General features: G+C 43.8%; 1 protein-coding gene across 5 annotated transcripts in view; it reads right to left on the reverse strand.

The window, feature by feature from the left end:
* Positions 1-5,120: 5,120 nt before the first annotated feature.
* Positions 5,121-17,548, reverse strand: part of LOC116316991 (zinc finger protein 521) — an 88,770-nt gene continuing 76,342 nt past the window's right edge. For all 5 annotated transcript variants that reach the window (XM_031735648.2, XM_039602497.1, XM_039602496.1 and 2 more), the window contains exons 7-8: positions 16,998-17,113; positions 5,121-6,687 (exon numbers count right to left, since the gene is read on the reverse strand). In XM_031735648.2, coding sequence (XP_031591508.1) covers positions 6,658-6,687; positions 16,998-17,113 — 146 coding nt within the window. In that variant the 3' untranslated portion in view covers positions 5,121-6,657. The remainder of the gene's footprint in view (positions 6,688-16,997; positions 17,114-17,548) is intronic.

Here is a 17,548-nt window from a genome sequence, read left to right on the forward strand (position 1 = left end):
TCAGCTTTTTCCTGCAGTGTACTTCCTGACTAGAGATTAAATAATTCCATTGGAATCCTCTTAGGATGGGTTCCCAGCACTTGGCAATTAAACAATTACATTTAATCAGCATGGGGCGACGCTTCAAGTCACCCTCATTTCAGACGTTGATTAAAAGCAATTCTGCAGTGGTTATTGCTGTCGACTTTCGAAACTGCGGTTCACTTAGGTTTACTGCAACTGCGGGGTCAGGTTGGATAGCAATATGGCAGGTTCACTGGTGGTCTAGAGCTGTATCTGCCTCTGGTGCGTGAAACTGTAATGACAGAACTCATGGCAGACCTTATATTGTCCCATAAGTCGGAGCTAGTTAGATTACTTGGAGACATTTTGACCCTGCAGCTAAGAAGACTCACTGAACAATGGAAAGGAGAGGGGCATTAAGTTATGCATGTGGGAGTAGAGATGTTTGAGTGTGTGCACGCTTCACTTTCTATTATGTGTCTATACGCGGCTGTTTCTTTTTGCATCTGCATTTAAGTCCATTTGGCTCGAATGAAATGCATCTCGACACGTGCAATTTCATCATGCTATGCAATAACACCTCCCTCTGTGATGGCAAACAAGCTGCGAGAGGGCAGAGGAGGTCGTTGCTAGAGCTGTATTTTGACATTAGGCTTGAGTGAAAGCGCGCTACGTGGCACGGTGCTGGAGCCGACTATAGTCTTTGCTGTGCAACACAGATCAGTAGTGATGGATACCCGCCCCCCTCTTGTGAAACCCAGGTGCCCCTGTTTCATAAGGCGCCCCACTGGCTCTCCAGCCCTCTTAATTAGCGGCTTCCATCAGCTGGCACCCAGGCCTTCAAGCACCAGTCGCTGGCCTCTGCTGCTGAAGGAATCTAGTTCACTCCAGATCTTTAGCTTGTCTAACAGATGAATGCATGGGCGGTCTAAATAAGAGGCATCAAGGTTTTTTCGTAAACCTGTAAATCATCAGTGAATGTTCCTGGTATCTAGATCAAATGCTGCTGGAAGGAGCAAAAATACTTACTCGCTGTGCTTTTTTTTTTTTTTTGTTAAATATGGGTAACTGTGTGAATAGGCCATGAGCTGCAAATATATTTTAACAAGACATTGATGATTTTTTTAATATGATGAAGTCAAATATAGATAAAAGTTTCACCAGGATGCCGAATGCAGCTTTTTTTTTCTTTCTGTGCGGTATCATAGCAGCGCTGTAACAATAGTCTCTTCTAATGACATTCCCCTAGTAACTTCTTGCCTGTATGAATCTCAGGGGGAAAGAGCTACAAAAAGTGATAATTACATGAAATATACATAGTGAATAAAGGGAGGATGTTTACATAACCAGGCCCATAAATATCTGACTGAGAAGACATTGTTCTCCAACTCCTTTTAAGCTGATCTCTCAGGGATGCCATTTTAATGACATGATGGTTTAAAGAGATGCTGCTCCATCTCGTTCCATATTTAATTAACTTTTGCTTTTCTGACGCAGAGGAAAAAAACAGAATAAAGAACGCGTGATAGAGACAAACACACACGATAGCGAGGAGACAATAACAAATAGCTGGGAGAACAGAGAAGGGAGGCACAGGGAACACGAGCGGAGACCTTGTCATGCTTTTGTGAGCTGTTTACAATACAAAAGATGCAAAGCAAGAGGAGGAGTGGTGGAAGACGAACAGCCAGGAAGACTGACATGGGTGAGAGAGGGTGAGAATAAATGATGAAAAGACGGGAAGGGAATGAACGGGATGCTCCAATGTGAAGGTGGGGGGGGGACAAAATGAGGAAGAAAGAGAAGAAGAAGAGGTAGAAAAAGTGTGGAACACTGGAGGATTGAGGCCATTATTCTTACAAACAAGCAAACGAGAGCAAAATGGGTAGAAAATATGAAGCAATGTGTTTAGCTAAAATTCAACAAAAATAAAGCAAAAAATAAAGATGATCCTTTTTAAAAACAATAAATACATATTGCTCTACATTCTCCTTCTGCACATTTACTTTATGTGTTCACACACACACCAGCATTTGCGCCATGTGTTCATTAAATAAACCCAAACTGCAAATAGTCCTGCTCATTAAAAAATGTTAAAAACATGTTAAGAAGTGCAGATATTTGTGCTGACATTGCTGCACGCTATTCCATAAAAGTGGACCATTGGAACTGGTTGCATAAAATAAACAAAGGAAAAAAAACAACCCCAAACTGAATAATTTGACCAATGATGTGTCCTGGCACTTACATACAATGGACTCATCCCTCCTCTCTGTTAGGCAGTGTCTTTTCCATTTTTACTGTCAGCTGTATACAGTGTACCCTGCATTATTGATAGTTTCTTTCCCTTTCCCCTCCTTTTGTTAGACTCTTCTCTTGTCCTCATATCATCACACAAGCCACACTGGCTTTAGAGCCTGGAGAGTTGCAGTAAATCTGACCCCGCCTGGTCTATTTTTTATTGCTTGGCGTTTAATACATTTTTGAAAATCCTAGCCCATCTAGTGCCTTGTCTATTTCAGGTGTCTGTCTTGGTGAGGCAAAAGGAGATGACTGGAGGGGGATACTCACCTTCACTTCTCCCTGTACAGGAAGCAGGGGGATCATTAGAAGGGGCTACAGAGGAGGAAAGAGTGTGAGTGCATTTGTTTGTCTATACATGCATTTCCTGCGTGACAAACTTTGCGTCCCGCTTTTTCTGCTGGGAGAGACTAAAGTCCCCTGTGACCCAGCACAGGAAAAATAGCTTGGAAATTTCAATTGTGGCCCTTAATTATGCCTGATGAAGCTCTTTTTCCATTCAAACATTTGCTGAAGAAAAGTCTTTAAAGTGACTTCACTCTGAGGAAGACAACATATAATTTCTGTTGTTTATTTTCCTTTTCTCATTACTTTCGTGGCATTTCAAATAAATAGAAACAGGGTGTTCACAAGATTACACAGGAAATGCTCAAACAATAACAGAGGCCGTGGCGCTCCGTCCAAAAACACCCTGGCACAGCTACACGCTGAGGTTGAGGCGTCCATTTTGCTGACACAGTTCTGAAGTGAAAAGATGGCTCTCTGGATGTGAAGTGCCGGTGTGAGAGATTGGGTTACCTCAGACACTCCCAGCGGATCTCCCGGCCAAATGGATCTGGATCTCACGCTTGGGCGCACATATTGAATGCCATAAGAGGTCTCTGAGGTCTCCTTCAGTGGGAGGAATGTGCAGCCTAACAATGTGGAGTTTTCACCAAACTAAATTTTGCACCAAAGAAGAGCAATAGCAAGGACACTGGAACACAAGGGACGAGCACTGAATGCATACTTAGATTTGTGCGGGTTTGTCCATACAGGGGGAGAAATGACACATTTCGAGCTTCCCGGAGTGCAGCACATTGCACAGCCTCAGTAAGCTCTCTTAATTCTTTAATATAGTCCTTACACAGGCTGACACTTTTACTCCAGAGGACTAAGGGTGTGTGGCTGTCGAACAGAACAGGAAAACAAAACAAAAATCAAAAACAACAACACCAAAAAAAGAAATCCCATTTCACACATCCCGGACAAGAACAATGCCATTTCAGCGACTCCCAAACATCTGGCTCGATTGCCCAGTTCCACTAAGGATCGGCCAGGCTCTGAGCAGCATTGAGTGCCACTTGCATTGAGGTTATGTTCGGTACGACGACACCGCAGAGGATCAGCCAGGCTAAGTTATCTCTGAACAAGTCATCCATTCTGCTGCTTTCTGATGGAAGAATACTTGGGGGCTGTGTAATTATATTGCTTTAAATGAACCCCTGAGAACCCCCCTGCCAAAGCGCCCACAAAGTCTCACACACTTGGGCGAGTGTCAGAAACACAACGCGTGTGTATGCACTCGTGTGTAGCTGCGTGTGTGTGTGTACGTGTGTACGTTTTGCTGCTTAGGCTGGCGTTAAAAGGGAGGCCGCAGTGGTTCTGATACGCCTCACAAGTGAATTTAATTAAATCATAAATATGAGCTGGAGGCCGCCACCCAATTTAATGTAATGGATGATGTGGGCCAGTCCATCTCTGGCAAAGCAAAGTTTTGGACCTGTTCAAATGCCCTTGAAGCTTATTAAAAGTGCCTGGCACAGGGAGATGCTAGCAAAGTTGTTTAATGGATGCCCAGCTTGCATTTGGTATGACAGTTAATGCCGGGATGTACCACTTTCGATTAGGATGAGGGGTTGCATCTTCATTGTGAAAGTCAGTCATTGTGTGAGGCCCTGTCCACAATCCCCAATATGTTAATGTTGTAAAACCTAATGTGCATTTCATGTTGTGCATGTTTAGGAAAAGCTGAATTATCCAGATGTTTGATAAAATTCTCAGATTTTGTGATTGTGATCAAGGCACAAATTAGCTTAAATCCCAATCTAAAGGCATCACATCCTTGCTTTTTAATATATATTCTGGTCTTAATGGATCAAAATAACATATAAGCGTGTTTTTTTCCTCCTATTGTTCTTATAACACAGTTAAGTATGCAGTGTTTTTAGATACAGTATAACCCGAAAGCCGTATCCAGTGTTTATTTCAAATGAACCATCACTTTTCAGTCTTGTTACTCACCACAGTTAAAGTGCTTTGAGCTGCAGCGCTGAGCCTTTTCAAAACAAAACTGAAAGCTTCAACAAATGTTATGCTGCTCGTGTGTCACCGCTGATGAATCATCTACTGAGACAGACAGATGTTGTTGCGCTGGTTTTGTCCCATTCGGCAAAGGCAGAAGAATCTTTTCCTCTGTCCCCCGGAGTGCTGGAGGCTCCCTAAATAGACCCAGCGCAAGGGTGTGTAGAATGGGACCGCACAGGGTGATGGGTAATGGAGTCATTAATAACACAGACCTCCCTTAAGATGCTCAGATGTTCGTTAGTGTGAGCCACGAGGGAGGGAGAAAAAATAGGATGCAATTTGATACAATGAAAAAAACAAGCGGTGTAAGCATCTGATGATGATCCTGTTTATGCTGTCATAGGTCTCGTCTGATGGGTTAATTGTGTTCTCGCTCACCACACACACACACACACACACACACACACACACACGCGCACACACCAACACATTAACATACAGACTGTTAAGATGGAGGGACATGGAGTCCATTTCCTCATACAGTTTTTAATATTTCCATCACATGTGCAACACAAAAAAAAATGAGGTCTGCCAAATACAGAACTCCATATTTGTACAATACATTTTAATAACATCAGAGATAACTGTCTTTTTGCCGCAGGAGATGGTGATTTCCTGTAAACTGCGTACGAACGATTCTCGATCAAAATGTCAAAACATTAAAGTTTCATACAAAAGTGCATCTCAGGTTCAATGAATGCAAAACATTTACATAACAGAATGGATTAAAGTTGTGTATGATGCCACAGTGGCTTCCAGCTTGAGCAGAGAGCAATGGGACACTGCAAAAAAAAAAAAAGTTAAAGAAAAAAACAAAATAAAAACACAACAACAAGAAAAAGTACTTGGGCACTCTCCAGGAGAGCCAGGGATGGAGTTTTGCAACCACGGTAAATCCCCGAGACAGACCGAAATTGTGTTCAGTGTTCATGATCCCAAATTCAACTGGATTTACTTTCCCCATTGTGAAAAAACAGAGAACAAGTAGAGATAACAAAACATAAACAAAAAAAAAAAAAATTCCAGTAATCTCCAGGCTTCAACGAGCAGTAAACATTAATAACAGAAATGTACAGGTTGAATCAGTGGGCTGGAGATTTCCCCACGCTCTGAGAGCCACATGGGAGTTTCACGCCTCTGTTCATGAGCCAACAGAAGGAACTAGCCTTTTCCAAATCTGTGTCACTGCGTTTGCATATATCAGCATCTTGTCCTCTGTCCTGTTTTTTCTGTTCTCTGGGATGATTTTTTAATTTATTTTTTTTCCTTTTCACCTCTCGTCTGAACTCCAGCGCAGGCAGTGGAGATTAGTCGCACCACAGTTCACAGCTGGTCCTCTGGCAGCCATATTAGGACGAACACACAGACAAGGTTTCAGCCTATGCTGGTGAATCGAGCTTTTTTTTTTTTTCACCCAATAATGATTGACCATGTCAGGATACAGAGTGACGTACTGCGCAGTAGGAGTGGCACTGATGAAAAGAGTCTTCCTGACAACACTCACCAGTTCCTACAGTTTCCTATGCTCTCAGTGGCACCCTGTTTCTCCTTCAGTCCCATCTGGTCTGACTGACAATGTAATGAGTCTTTTTTTCTTTCCCTCCCTCCCTCCCTCCCTCTTCTCTCTCTCTCTCATTTTTTTTTTTTGGACAAACATTTTGAACTGTACATCGGCAAATACTGTATAAGATTGCAATATAGCTGTAGTTAAGCAACACATGAAGAAGTCTATGTACAAACAAGTTGGCTTTTTCTTTATTTCTGAAATAATGGTTAGTAAAGTAGGCCTACTGAGAGGTTTCTTTTTTGTTCTCCCCCCCCTCCTTCTTTTATTTTCTTTGCTTTGCTTTTCTTTTTTCTTGCTCTGGCATCGTTTCTTGTGGTGTAACTGAAAATTTCAGTGCAAGACAGTCAGTGGGAAACTGCACTGACGGTAATTGGCGGTCGGGCATAATTCTGTGCGTCATGTGATCCTTGTTCTCGGCCACGGCGCTGAGCTTTGCCATGTTAGCTGCTGTGCTGAGTCAACGTGTGGTTCTGCAAGGACACAAAAAGAAAGAGGGAAAACATTATGATCGCATACACCGCAAAAACAGAAATTAAAAAAAAAATCCTTCCCCTTCATTAAAAAGACATAACAAAACCTCCTTATATGGCTGTAGATGTTCTCAAAGCTTACAGTTCTTTTTAAATTCAATGATCCAGACATCAGCACTGCCGTGTGGTCGTCTCAGTATTTGAATATCATCGTCATTCCCTTCTAATTAACTTGCAAGGAAGTCAAATTGGTCTGTGGATCAATAGCAGTCAGCTTTGGGCCCATACCACAGTTAAATCTCAGCCTATCACAGACACACAAGACCACTGTCCGATAACATCCCACCCTGCCTGTCCAATCAAAAGCGAATCCATAACAACACACTGACAGACCCGATGGAATATCATCCTTGGAGTTCTGTCTGTCCGCTGCCTACGTGCATTAAGCATGCTGTAAATGTACCCCAAAAAAGGAATACTTCACACGCAGATAAGGCCTCAGAAGATTTGATCCTCCACACTTCTGTAAGTCTCTAACTGTGCACAATTCACTATGACAGGATAACAAGCTGACAATATCGCACTGTTGTGCTGTATCTTCCAAAATTATGCAAGCACACACACAGACCGTCGAGAGTGGTTGTAGTGGGGCAGCTGTGCCAGGTTCTTTAAAGGGAGTGTGGACCAGGGGGTGTGTAACTGGTGTCCCTGGTGGGCTGAATCCAGGTCATCTTTTGAAGTGACTGCTAATCCCTTTAATGCAAACTACATGCCCCACTTGCTGTGCTCTGTTTAAAACACAGCCTTGGACTCTCTAAACTGGCATGGACTAGACACACCTGTCACAGAGACATCACTACGCATGCATGCACAAATACACACATCCGCTGCACACTCGGTACACACATACATTTTGCCCTACACATAGGCACGGAAATGAGTAAGCAAAGTATGTGAAATTACACTACTTTTACTGCTTAACTAGCCTTTCAAATACAACCCAAAATGATTACCGCAACCTCAGTCTGAAGGTTTACCAAAGCAGTCACCTTCAGTGGTGCAGAATCCCTCGGGCAGCAGTAGGGAACGACTATTAGCCCCCTTGCATTCATTCCTTCCATCTTTACCCTTTCGACTGCCTCCATATAAAGCATTTAAACGCCTCGACAGCTTTCCTTTCAGCTAGGACGATTACTTCCCGACAGGTGGGGTAATAAGCTGTTTGACGGGGAACAGGATTGTGACCCCTGTACGGGTTAGTGTAGCTCACCTGGGCCCTGCGCTCCCTTTTTTAAAGAGAGGCGGCTCCGGACAGCTCCTCTGCTTCCATCTTTCCTCTCTTGCTGAAATAAAGCTCCTTTAAGTGAGTCTGGGAGGAGACTCCCCATGGGATGCTCTCTCTCTCTCTCTCTCTCTCTCTCTCTCTCTCCTCACCTCACCTCCTCCCCCTCCTCACACTCCACCAACCCCCTACCCCCCGGTGAAGACATCCTTGGCGTTGCTGAGGAGGGACAGGAGCACGGCAACCTTATTAATGAATGCGGCCCATTACCCGTCAGCCTGGCTCCTCAGCGACTCCCAGAAGCCCCTGCAGTACGTGACTTCAAATGGCAGGATATTGACACGGGGAGAGCAAAGCGGCTAGAACTGAGTGTGTGTGTGTGTGTATGTGAAAGAGAGAGAAACACAGAGAGAAAATTTGTGCTCAACTGAGTGTGCATGCCTTTGTGTGAGTGTGCCATTGCGTCTAGGTGTGTGTGTGTGTGTGTCTGTGGACCCCAAAGGAATGTAGCTCCTTGGATATAATGTAGGGCTCGTAACAGCTATTAGAGGGGAAAATAACCCCTCTGGGGAATGGCTCCCCCCTCTGCATGTCCCAGCTCTGTCTGACACACACTGCATTCTACCTTTTCCTTAAACATGCCAGGAGTTTTCTCACTGAGGGCTTTCTCAAGGACGGTGTTAAACGACTTCAGTGGCTGTGGCAGCCATGCAGACTAAAGGGAAATAGAGGAAAAGAGGGAGGGAGGAATAAAAAAAACATTAAAAGAAAATGAAACTGATACCTTTATCTCTGTGGATACTGAACTCTGCAGAGTAGCTATAAACTGTTCTGTGTACGAGTGCGGAAGGTGGTAAAAGGGAGGGAGGGTGAAAATTCACTTTCCCGTCTTCATCCTTGTCAAGTTCTTCGAGTGCCTCGGCGCAAGTGTTGGATAAGTAAAATACCCACGGTGCGCTTCAACAAATGTCACGTTACATAGAAAATCGCATTATTCACATCAAAATGACCAAAATGTCCACTGCCCTAGGAAGGAGGATGTCACTAATGGTGTCACACTAGAATCACTGCAATTTAGGATTAGATGCCCTCCATTAAGCCTTTTAGCTCTCATCTTAACTCCCTCCTTCAATGCCATCCTATTCCCCCTGAAACTCTGCCATTCCCCTTATCATCCATTTCCTTCCCTTATATCCAACCCTTAATCTCCTCCTCGATCCTTTCAACCACCTGCTGGCCACACAGGCCTGCTGCAGGGCCCAGTTACCAGCAGTGTTCAGGTAAACCATAGCAGTCAATTCTCCACTAAATTAAATTTTGCACTGATCAATAATGCGCACCCGCTTCTCCCTTATGAGCACTGGCTGCACTGGCTCGGAGCGAGCCTCTTCCTCCTCTCCCGTTCTCTCACCGACTCCCCGCCACCGTTAAACCACCACTTTCATCTTATTACATCACCCTACTGCAACGCCCTCAGGGGTAGTGGAAGAGAAGGGAGAACACCCGGCAGGGGTCTTGTGTACCCATGCAAACAGGTGCAACATGTCTTAGGAATTTAACGCGGCTGCAAAGAAGGAGAGAGCGAGGGAAAAAAATGGGGAACGATTGGGGAAGAGCGGAGACCGGGAAAGAGCAAGCAGGCTAGGGAGCTGATTTATTAACTAATCATTCTTTATGTCGTTCCCCATTGCTCTGGTCTCCATCGATAGCACCCGGTCTCCAGTGAGGCAACAGAGGTGCATCTCTTACATCAGCTCTGCAGAGGAAGGCCAGTGGACTAGCAGACACGTTTTCCCTTTCATCTGATCTTGCTGTATTAAAGACAATCTTCAGATTGCCCAACATCACAGAGAGAGGATGTAAAGCTTAATCACAAAGCTAACAATGTTTGATTAGCATAATGTTAATACCTGCTGAGCACATGTTAAGTACATTGTATCTGCTCTTCTACCTGGTGTTATCCGGCATGTAACATTAAACCCGGGCTTTATTGAGTGGTTAGAGAGCTGAGCGAACAATAATGACTTTATAAGCTATGGCCTATTTAAGGCTCCTCAAACAAATAAAGCATTGTGCAGCTCTGACTAGTGAATAGACCAGAATCTGTCGCATTATGCCACCCTCAAAAAACAAGTGCTGAAAATGTAACTGACCTGTAATTAAACAGCTTAACTGCTGCTAATAAGCTACAATTTTAAGAAGTTTATAATAAAGTCATTTATAATAATTACTATATTAGTAATCCATACAAAGGTAGGAAGAAATGCAGCTAGAAAACAGTATAATAATGTTACTCACTTATGATTTTTAGTAAAGGAAGCTCTAATAAAAAGAAAAAAAAATAGAGTTAGAGTCTTGGAGTTAGAACATTTCTTTACATCATTGGAGATGCTGGTGTGACAGCAATCCATAAATCAAACTTACTTACAGTGGAGATTAAAGATCAGATTAAAGAAACAGTTTATTTCAAGAGTTCAGCACATCCATTTAACACCTGCAGCCCAAGTGCCTTATTTTATTTATCTATGATGAAATATTTAAAAAGCTAGTCAAAACTATAAACACCGCCCCCCCGAAGCTCTGAATGAAAGCCTCTGCCTTTACATCACATGCCTGGCATGCAGTAAGTCTGCATAGCCGCATCTGGAGCATGGGGAGGGCGCACAAAACCACTGAGACCTACGCATACCCGTAGTCATCACTCAGGAATTTAATTAAGGCATAAGAGAGAATGTCACCAAACGATACTAAAACAAAGAACCTGCATTCGTTTCTGCAGCCTCCACATTGTAGACTGACTTGAAGGAATTTAATCACTTGGTTATTTAGGCTCATTTATGTTTGCGTAACGACCGAAAGATGTACAGCGGCCTTCGATCAGTAATGGCCGCTCTGTTTCTCTGGTGATTTTTTTGCGGTTGCAATTCACGCTTTGCTGCCGTGTAAAATGTTTTCTCGCTGTTCAAAACTACCGTGGGGATAGACAGGAGCGTTGCATTCCTTCTTGATCTTTAATGGTGTGCTGAACTCGGCCCAGTATTGACTCAGTCCTCCCTTTGTGCATTCTCTACTGTTGACCAGTCCACTGAGGGAGTAATCCCTTCCTGCTTTGACCTGAGGCCAGGCTTACTGCTGGCTAGTTTAGCCAATGAAGAACACAATCAAATAAATAAATAATACAGCGGTTGGCATTCTCCACAGTCATCACTTATCAGGCCGTAGGGAGGGTTGACCCCAAACACTGTTATGCCACAACCGGCCTGGTCTCCTTGGTAACAGACTGCCTTGTTTGAAGTGAGGTGCCCGGGGAGTCATAGTCATACAGTAACAGCAAAACGCTAGGGTGGAGTTGACAACAGCAATGGATTTCAGCGTCTTCCACGTGAGTCATTTCCACACCGAACAGTTGTAAAAATATATAATAAATCCATAATGTTCAAAAAAAGCTTTGATTAGATGTCTAACTACCCCAACCAAATACTTCTGAGGTGTAACTGGAGATGACTGACCACCCTTTTTTGTGAGCTGGTGCTTTGTAGCTCCAAATGATACTCATTACCCTGTCTAAGTAGACAAGTGAATGGTACTAGAAACACACTATGCAGTGATCCCGCTGTTTGACTGAGGTAGCAAAACAACTGCACAACTGCTGTGTTATTATGGGGCCTCATTAAGTGAGGAGAGAGTGGGAGACGGGGAGAGGGGAGAGAGGAAAAGCAATAGAAAGAGGGCCAGCAAGAGGCAGAAAAAGAGAGAACGAAAAAAAACAACACAAGAGAGCGATACAAACTGTATTCTGAGGTGATAGCAACACACAGATGCCTTTCCAGCCAAAATGAAGACTATGACTAAAGAACCCAATTAAGGGCTTTCTTAGGGGAGCCATCTTGGGAGGGGGATGGGTCTTCCTGGGACATGAGCCCTGGGCTACATCCTCTAATTAGACAGAGCGAGGGGGGAGGATCTCTGCCTGTCACTAGGAGGGAGATGGGGTCCATGGGGTTCCACATGTCAGTCCCAGAAACAAAACACAATTACTTTCACATTTAACCACTTCAGTCAGGGACAGACTTTGACTAGGGATACTACAGAGCGCCCCCCCCGCCTCTCCAGCGCTGCTGCAGTAGATATGCCACTTCACAAATGCAGCGATATATTTGAGGACTATATTTTCTCTCGCACTTCCACGCTTTCACGCAAAGGCGACAGTCGAGCCGCGCTCTCCTGTTTCCCTGGCCAAAATAGAGAAGCGGATCGCAAAATAAACTTTTAATTGACCCACAATTGGCGCCATTCAGCACGCTTTTCCAGAGCTGAAGAGTCAAATTACTTGGCTGTTATGATGTGCGAATATGAAATTCGAGGGGGGAATAATTGTTCTAATGCTGTTTATTTTGGCCTCTGTTGCATTTTGTTAACATCAACAGCATAACAGACACTTGAAAAATCAGATCACCACGGAGAGTAAATTAAACCTGTAGTGAGTTTCCTGGGAAGCGCTTGAAATGGTATTTTATCAAAGTTGCTGGAAAAAGTCAACTAAGAAAAGTAAAGGAGACATGTTTGAGGGAGAGATCCGGTGATGGATTCTAGCACAGTACACCAAGCGTCTTCTCTTTTGTTTGGATTTAACTTTCCCCAGTGGTGCAACAGAGGAAAAAGGAAAAAAAAAAGAGTGGCTCAAAGGCTTCTGGGAGTTTTTGTCATGTCTCCCTCCAGACATTGTGTTTGCATGCACATATCAGACCCTGGGAGAGATGGAGACAAAGACAAATACATACAGCACGCACGCAGATGTATACACACAAACATACTCTTGCACCAAGAAAAAGAATATCCTCCTAGGATCATTAGGTCTGTCATGCTGTCTAATTCTGATCCACCTACAAAACTAGAACACCAGTGATTCATCACGAGTTGTCTAAGAGTGTTTATGTCCCCGTTTACAGTGCGGAGCCGTGTGTGTACAGTGTAATTACAAATACGCTAAAATATTAATGATGGCACCTCACAAAAGCCACCGTTACTTTCTTCCTAATTCCTTGTTCTTTTATTTTGTAGTGCAACTTTTTTTGAAATGGTGACAGGATGCGGAGCACCTGGGGTGATGAAGAAGAAAACAAGTTGTCATATGAAAGGAAATATATATAAATATATATGCAACTTCCAAAAGCGTGAAGAGCTGTCACACTTGGCAGATCAAGATATTCAGAGAAAATTTGGTGTTTGAGCACCACTTAGGGACAAACACATGAAGCTTTGCTTCTTTTTTTTTTTTGCCGCACGTTTGGGACTCGGGGCAGTTAGGGCATTTTTTCGGGGCATATTTTAAAATTCATGAGGTAAAAAAAAAAGAAAGAAAGAATAACTTCTGGGGAATTGGGTCTCTGTGCTTCAGACTGAAGAATGCTTCATGAAAAGGAAGGAGGGAAATAAAAACCAAAAATATTGTTTTTGCTTTTTTTAAAGATCCATCACTCAGAGAATCAACTCCAGACATTTGCTGCATTGTAATGCGCAAAGCATACACTGCGCTGATTTCTTTGGCAACAATTATTTCCATCTAATACAGCTACCCCCTTCTTCTCACCCAGTGTCCATCAGTCCCCTTTTTCTCCCTATTTTCTATCCTGGACACATGTTATGACATACATAGCTGTTTACAATGACCTGGTGACCGCGAAGCCTATAAATATGCTTAATTAAAACAGCAGAATTGGACACAGCTTGGCAATAATGGGTATCACACGGGGAGAGGAGAATCTCATTTGTGTGGGGAAGTAGAACATGATGCAGATGTGCTCTTGTCACTTTCAGCACTCATTAAGGCCAGGGAGCTTTGAATTGTCTTTGAAGGAATCCTTTTAAAAGACACTCCAATTAAGGTATGTGTCCTGCGGGCGTCTGAGGAGAGAGGGAGAAGTCATGCAGCATCCCAGTCCTTCCACTCCTCCGTCGATCACGGCGCGACTTAACACACGACTTAAAATCTCATGTCACTTCCAAGGAATGATAATGAAACTGGAGGATGGAAGGAGCAGAGACAACCCCAGCTTAAAAAGAACAAGGGAGTCTCACGCAGAAAATGTCATCTTGACTGTTGTGTAACTTCAGCCTCATTGTCTTGTCTTTGGAGAAACTGAGATCATTGGGAGAGAATCCTATGATTGCAGCCCTCCAGTATACTGTGGTACGAGAGCTGAACTTGTGCGTTTCTTCACAAACGAACTGCACTCGGAGAAATGTCAGATTTAAGCTGTGGCTAATACTGCGCATCCATCAGTTAATGAATCTGGCTAATTAATCCAGCCTAGCAGCATTGTCAGTGGCTCTGTTCTTTCTGCAATGTGAAAAGCTACTGTATCCGACGGCAACATGAAGGGGAAAGGAAGTTCATTATCAAGTTTCACATTGCAATATGGCCTTTATTAGAACCCAGGGACATTTTTTTGTCTCAAACGGGGACGGCAGCAACGGGAAGACAGTGGATTTTATTTTGGTGGGAGTGTATTCTGTAGTGAAGCTATGTCTGTTTGTTGCTCAAGGGGTGGGCAGAAGTTGAGGGTCAGAGAGAGCAGTGCACAGCCAGCCTCCTTGCCCTCCCTATCAGCACTTCATGAAATATCTAGACTGCTCCATATTTGAGGGAAAGGGATGCGCAGGGTGCAGGCTGTGTGAGTTTGTGATGGTAGAGGGGAGTCCTCCGGAGATCTTCGAAGGGAAGGATGGTCTATGCGTCTCACAGCTTATTTTTGTGAGAGAAATGGAGAAATGGAGGGAAGGTGAAGAAGAGAAAGAGAGATTATTCTCCATTGGAATATGGATTCTGGGGCACACAGGCCCAGGAGTCAGTCAATCTGGCCGGTCTGAGGGGGGTGGCTGGGCGGGGGGTCCTAGGAGGGCTGATTAGACGGATGCTCTCCCATCATCCATCTCGACAGGCTGGCGAAAATTGGCTAGCCCCTTGCAGGGTAGAGTTCACAGGGGGAGGTGGTGGGGGGATGATGTGGAGTGGTGCGCTGGATACCTGTCACAGCCTTTGGTCTGTTTCAGGATCTCAGCAGCAAATTAATAAAATATCTTTCCTGCTTCCCTTTACCTGCCGTGGCAGCTCTCCCTCTCGCCGCTCCTTCTCCCAGCTTGCACCGGCCCTTTGACCCCTCCGACTACTGTGAGAGATGAGGAGCCCAGGCAGCCGGTGAGTGGGCCAGAGTGTCAGGGAGAAATAGGGAGAAACTCCAAACTCAAGACCCAGCAAAGAGAGAGAGCTCTCGCTGCTGGAAGACAGCTCCACTTCTGACAGACTGACAAACGACTGCCCTGTGTCAGTGAGACATTTTGAAGTGTGATGCATGGGAAATGGCAACCGCAAACAAACAGCAACTAAAAAACAAGCCTCCAACCTGCACTCTTTGTAAGGTTTTAACTGGGCGATGCAGCAAATCCAGCATTTACTGAATCGATTTTTAGCATGCTAATATAAAAATATGAAAAAATCGCTTGAAGATACGAGCTGGCCGTGGCACGTATACAAAAAAGTTGCTGTTTTTGCATAAGAAAGCGGCGCACATATTTGTATCTATATGTGCTCCATATATGTTTGAGACTGTGAGCATGCAGACACATGGGACTGCCTTGAGAACATGGCACATGTTGAGCATAATGATCGTCTTATCCCCCAAGCTCGTTCCTGCTCTCCTTTCATAACCCTCTGTTTCACAAGAGAGTGCCATAGGTCTTTCATGTTCTGCTCTTGTCTCTTCACACAGAGTAAAACAATATAATCATGCATGAAACATCACCTCCGGGAGGTGGAGATCACTTCATTCCAAAAAATGTCAGACAAAAAAAAAAAAAAAAGTAGGAAAACATCCCCAGGTTATTTGAGATTGTTTACAGGTACCTGCTACAACCCTCACTATATAGAGAACATTTGTACCAATGAGAGATGAAAATGTGATAAATAGCAGAGCTTGAAGTGAATGAAAGGCTTCCACATTGGCAGTTTGGTGGAGTGCGAGCCTTGTTAAATAATCTTCTCTGCAGTGGAGTTGCATGTCAGTGGATCAGGCCTTGTTTTATTCATGTTTGTATGCTCAAATGACCAGCAGATAATGATCGCATTCACCTTCCTCCTGGCAGACACACACCTCTGCGTTTACAACCTGAATCTCAATATGAAAATCATTGCCGATCAATCGCCAGCCGAGCCCTGGATATTTCCACCAGCTACCCGGCTAATACATGGTGCAACTAATCCAAGTTTCAAATAGATGCACATAGAGGATATGGTCAGGGGCTACTGGTTTCTCTTAGCACTTTAAGGTGAATTAAAATACTTTAAGTGATTACGCTGAACATGGTGTTCTTTTAAGACCGCTCATATTTTAATGATTTAGTTTCAAAAAGGTAAGAGAAAAAAAATGTGGATATGAGAAGTGTGCCATGTGTATGATAAAGAATCCCCCAAACAAAACAGAGCTGCTTGAAAGCACCACCACAGTGAAATAATATAATAAGGTTTGTTTCATTTTTTCAGGTTCTCCAAGGACCATGGAAAAAGATTGCTAGAAAATGGATTATCTCTCTAACATTGCGAGTTCATAAGTCCAACTACTAACTTTGTTGAAGGGCAGATACGGTCTCCCAGAGGACAAAGCTCATATTTAGCCACGAGGCCTCCTCTGTGATTAGAAGGGGAGATGCAGGCATATTGACTCAACTGTGTTTTTGCCTCTGCACCGTATGTAATTACCTCTTCAAAAACGAACATTCCACTAATCCTCTAATTCCAGATATTTTAGTGCTCTGCTGGTCTAATAAGCAAATCAAATCATATCTGCACATCACAAATGAGTTTTGGAAACGGACTGAAATAATTCCTTCTGAGTCTCTCATCCCAGCCGGGATGGAGGGGGATAACCAGAGTGCTGTGAGCGGTGTTTAGTGTTTGTTAAGCTGTCATGTGTGATTAGCAGTCACAGTTTCTGCTAGAGGCCCCTTCAGCTCCCCCCGGCCCAAGGCTCACCTGTAACTCTGTCTGGAAGAAGAACTTCTGCGGGCACTGTGAGCAGTCATAGATCTTATCCTCCTGTCCGTGGGCAGAGAAGATGTGCTGCTGGAGCTTATTGGCCTGGACAAACACTGCTCACATACATGAGAAGGTAGGGGGTGGGGGGTCAAAGGGTAGAGAAGAAATTGATAAATATTAGCATACATTTTACACGCTGCAAGATTTTGTTGTTGTTTTTTCTGCTTCTTCTTATTAATGATGGGGCTGAATTAAAGAAAGGTGTTGCCTCCATCGAGGCAACATCCTGAGTGCTTTAGCCCAAATAAAAATCAAAAGCAGACTATGTCAAATGGTAAGAAAAATAAGTTAATCACAAACAAATGCATGTGTTACGAGCCCCCCAAAAACAACAGAGAACAATTTAGGTGTTAAAAGTAAAACTGCACTGGTCATACGCATGGCGCCACAGCTAGCGGATGCATAATGTTTTGAGAATAACGATGCTCTTTATTTAGCGCTACTGTGGGGACAACAAGCCGGAAAATAAACAAGCGCAAAAATTGGCA

Source organism: Oreochromis aureus, linkage group 18 (genome assembly GCF_013358895.1).
Source record: "Oreochromis aureus strain Israel breed Guangdong linkage group 18, ZZ_aureus, whole genome shotgun sequence".
NCBI classification, from domain to species: Eukaryota; Metazoa; Chordata; class Actinopteri; order Cichliformes; family Cichlidae; genus Oreochromis; species Oreochromis aureus.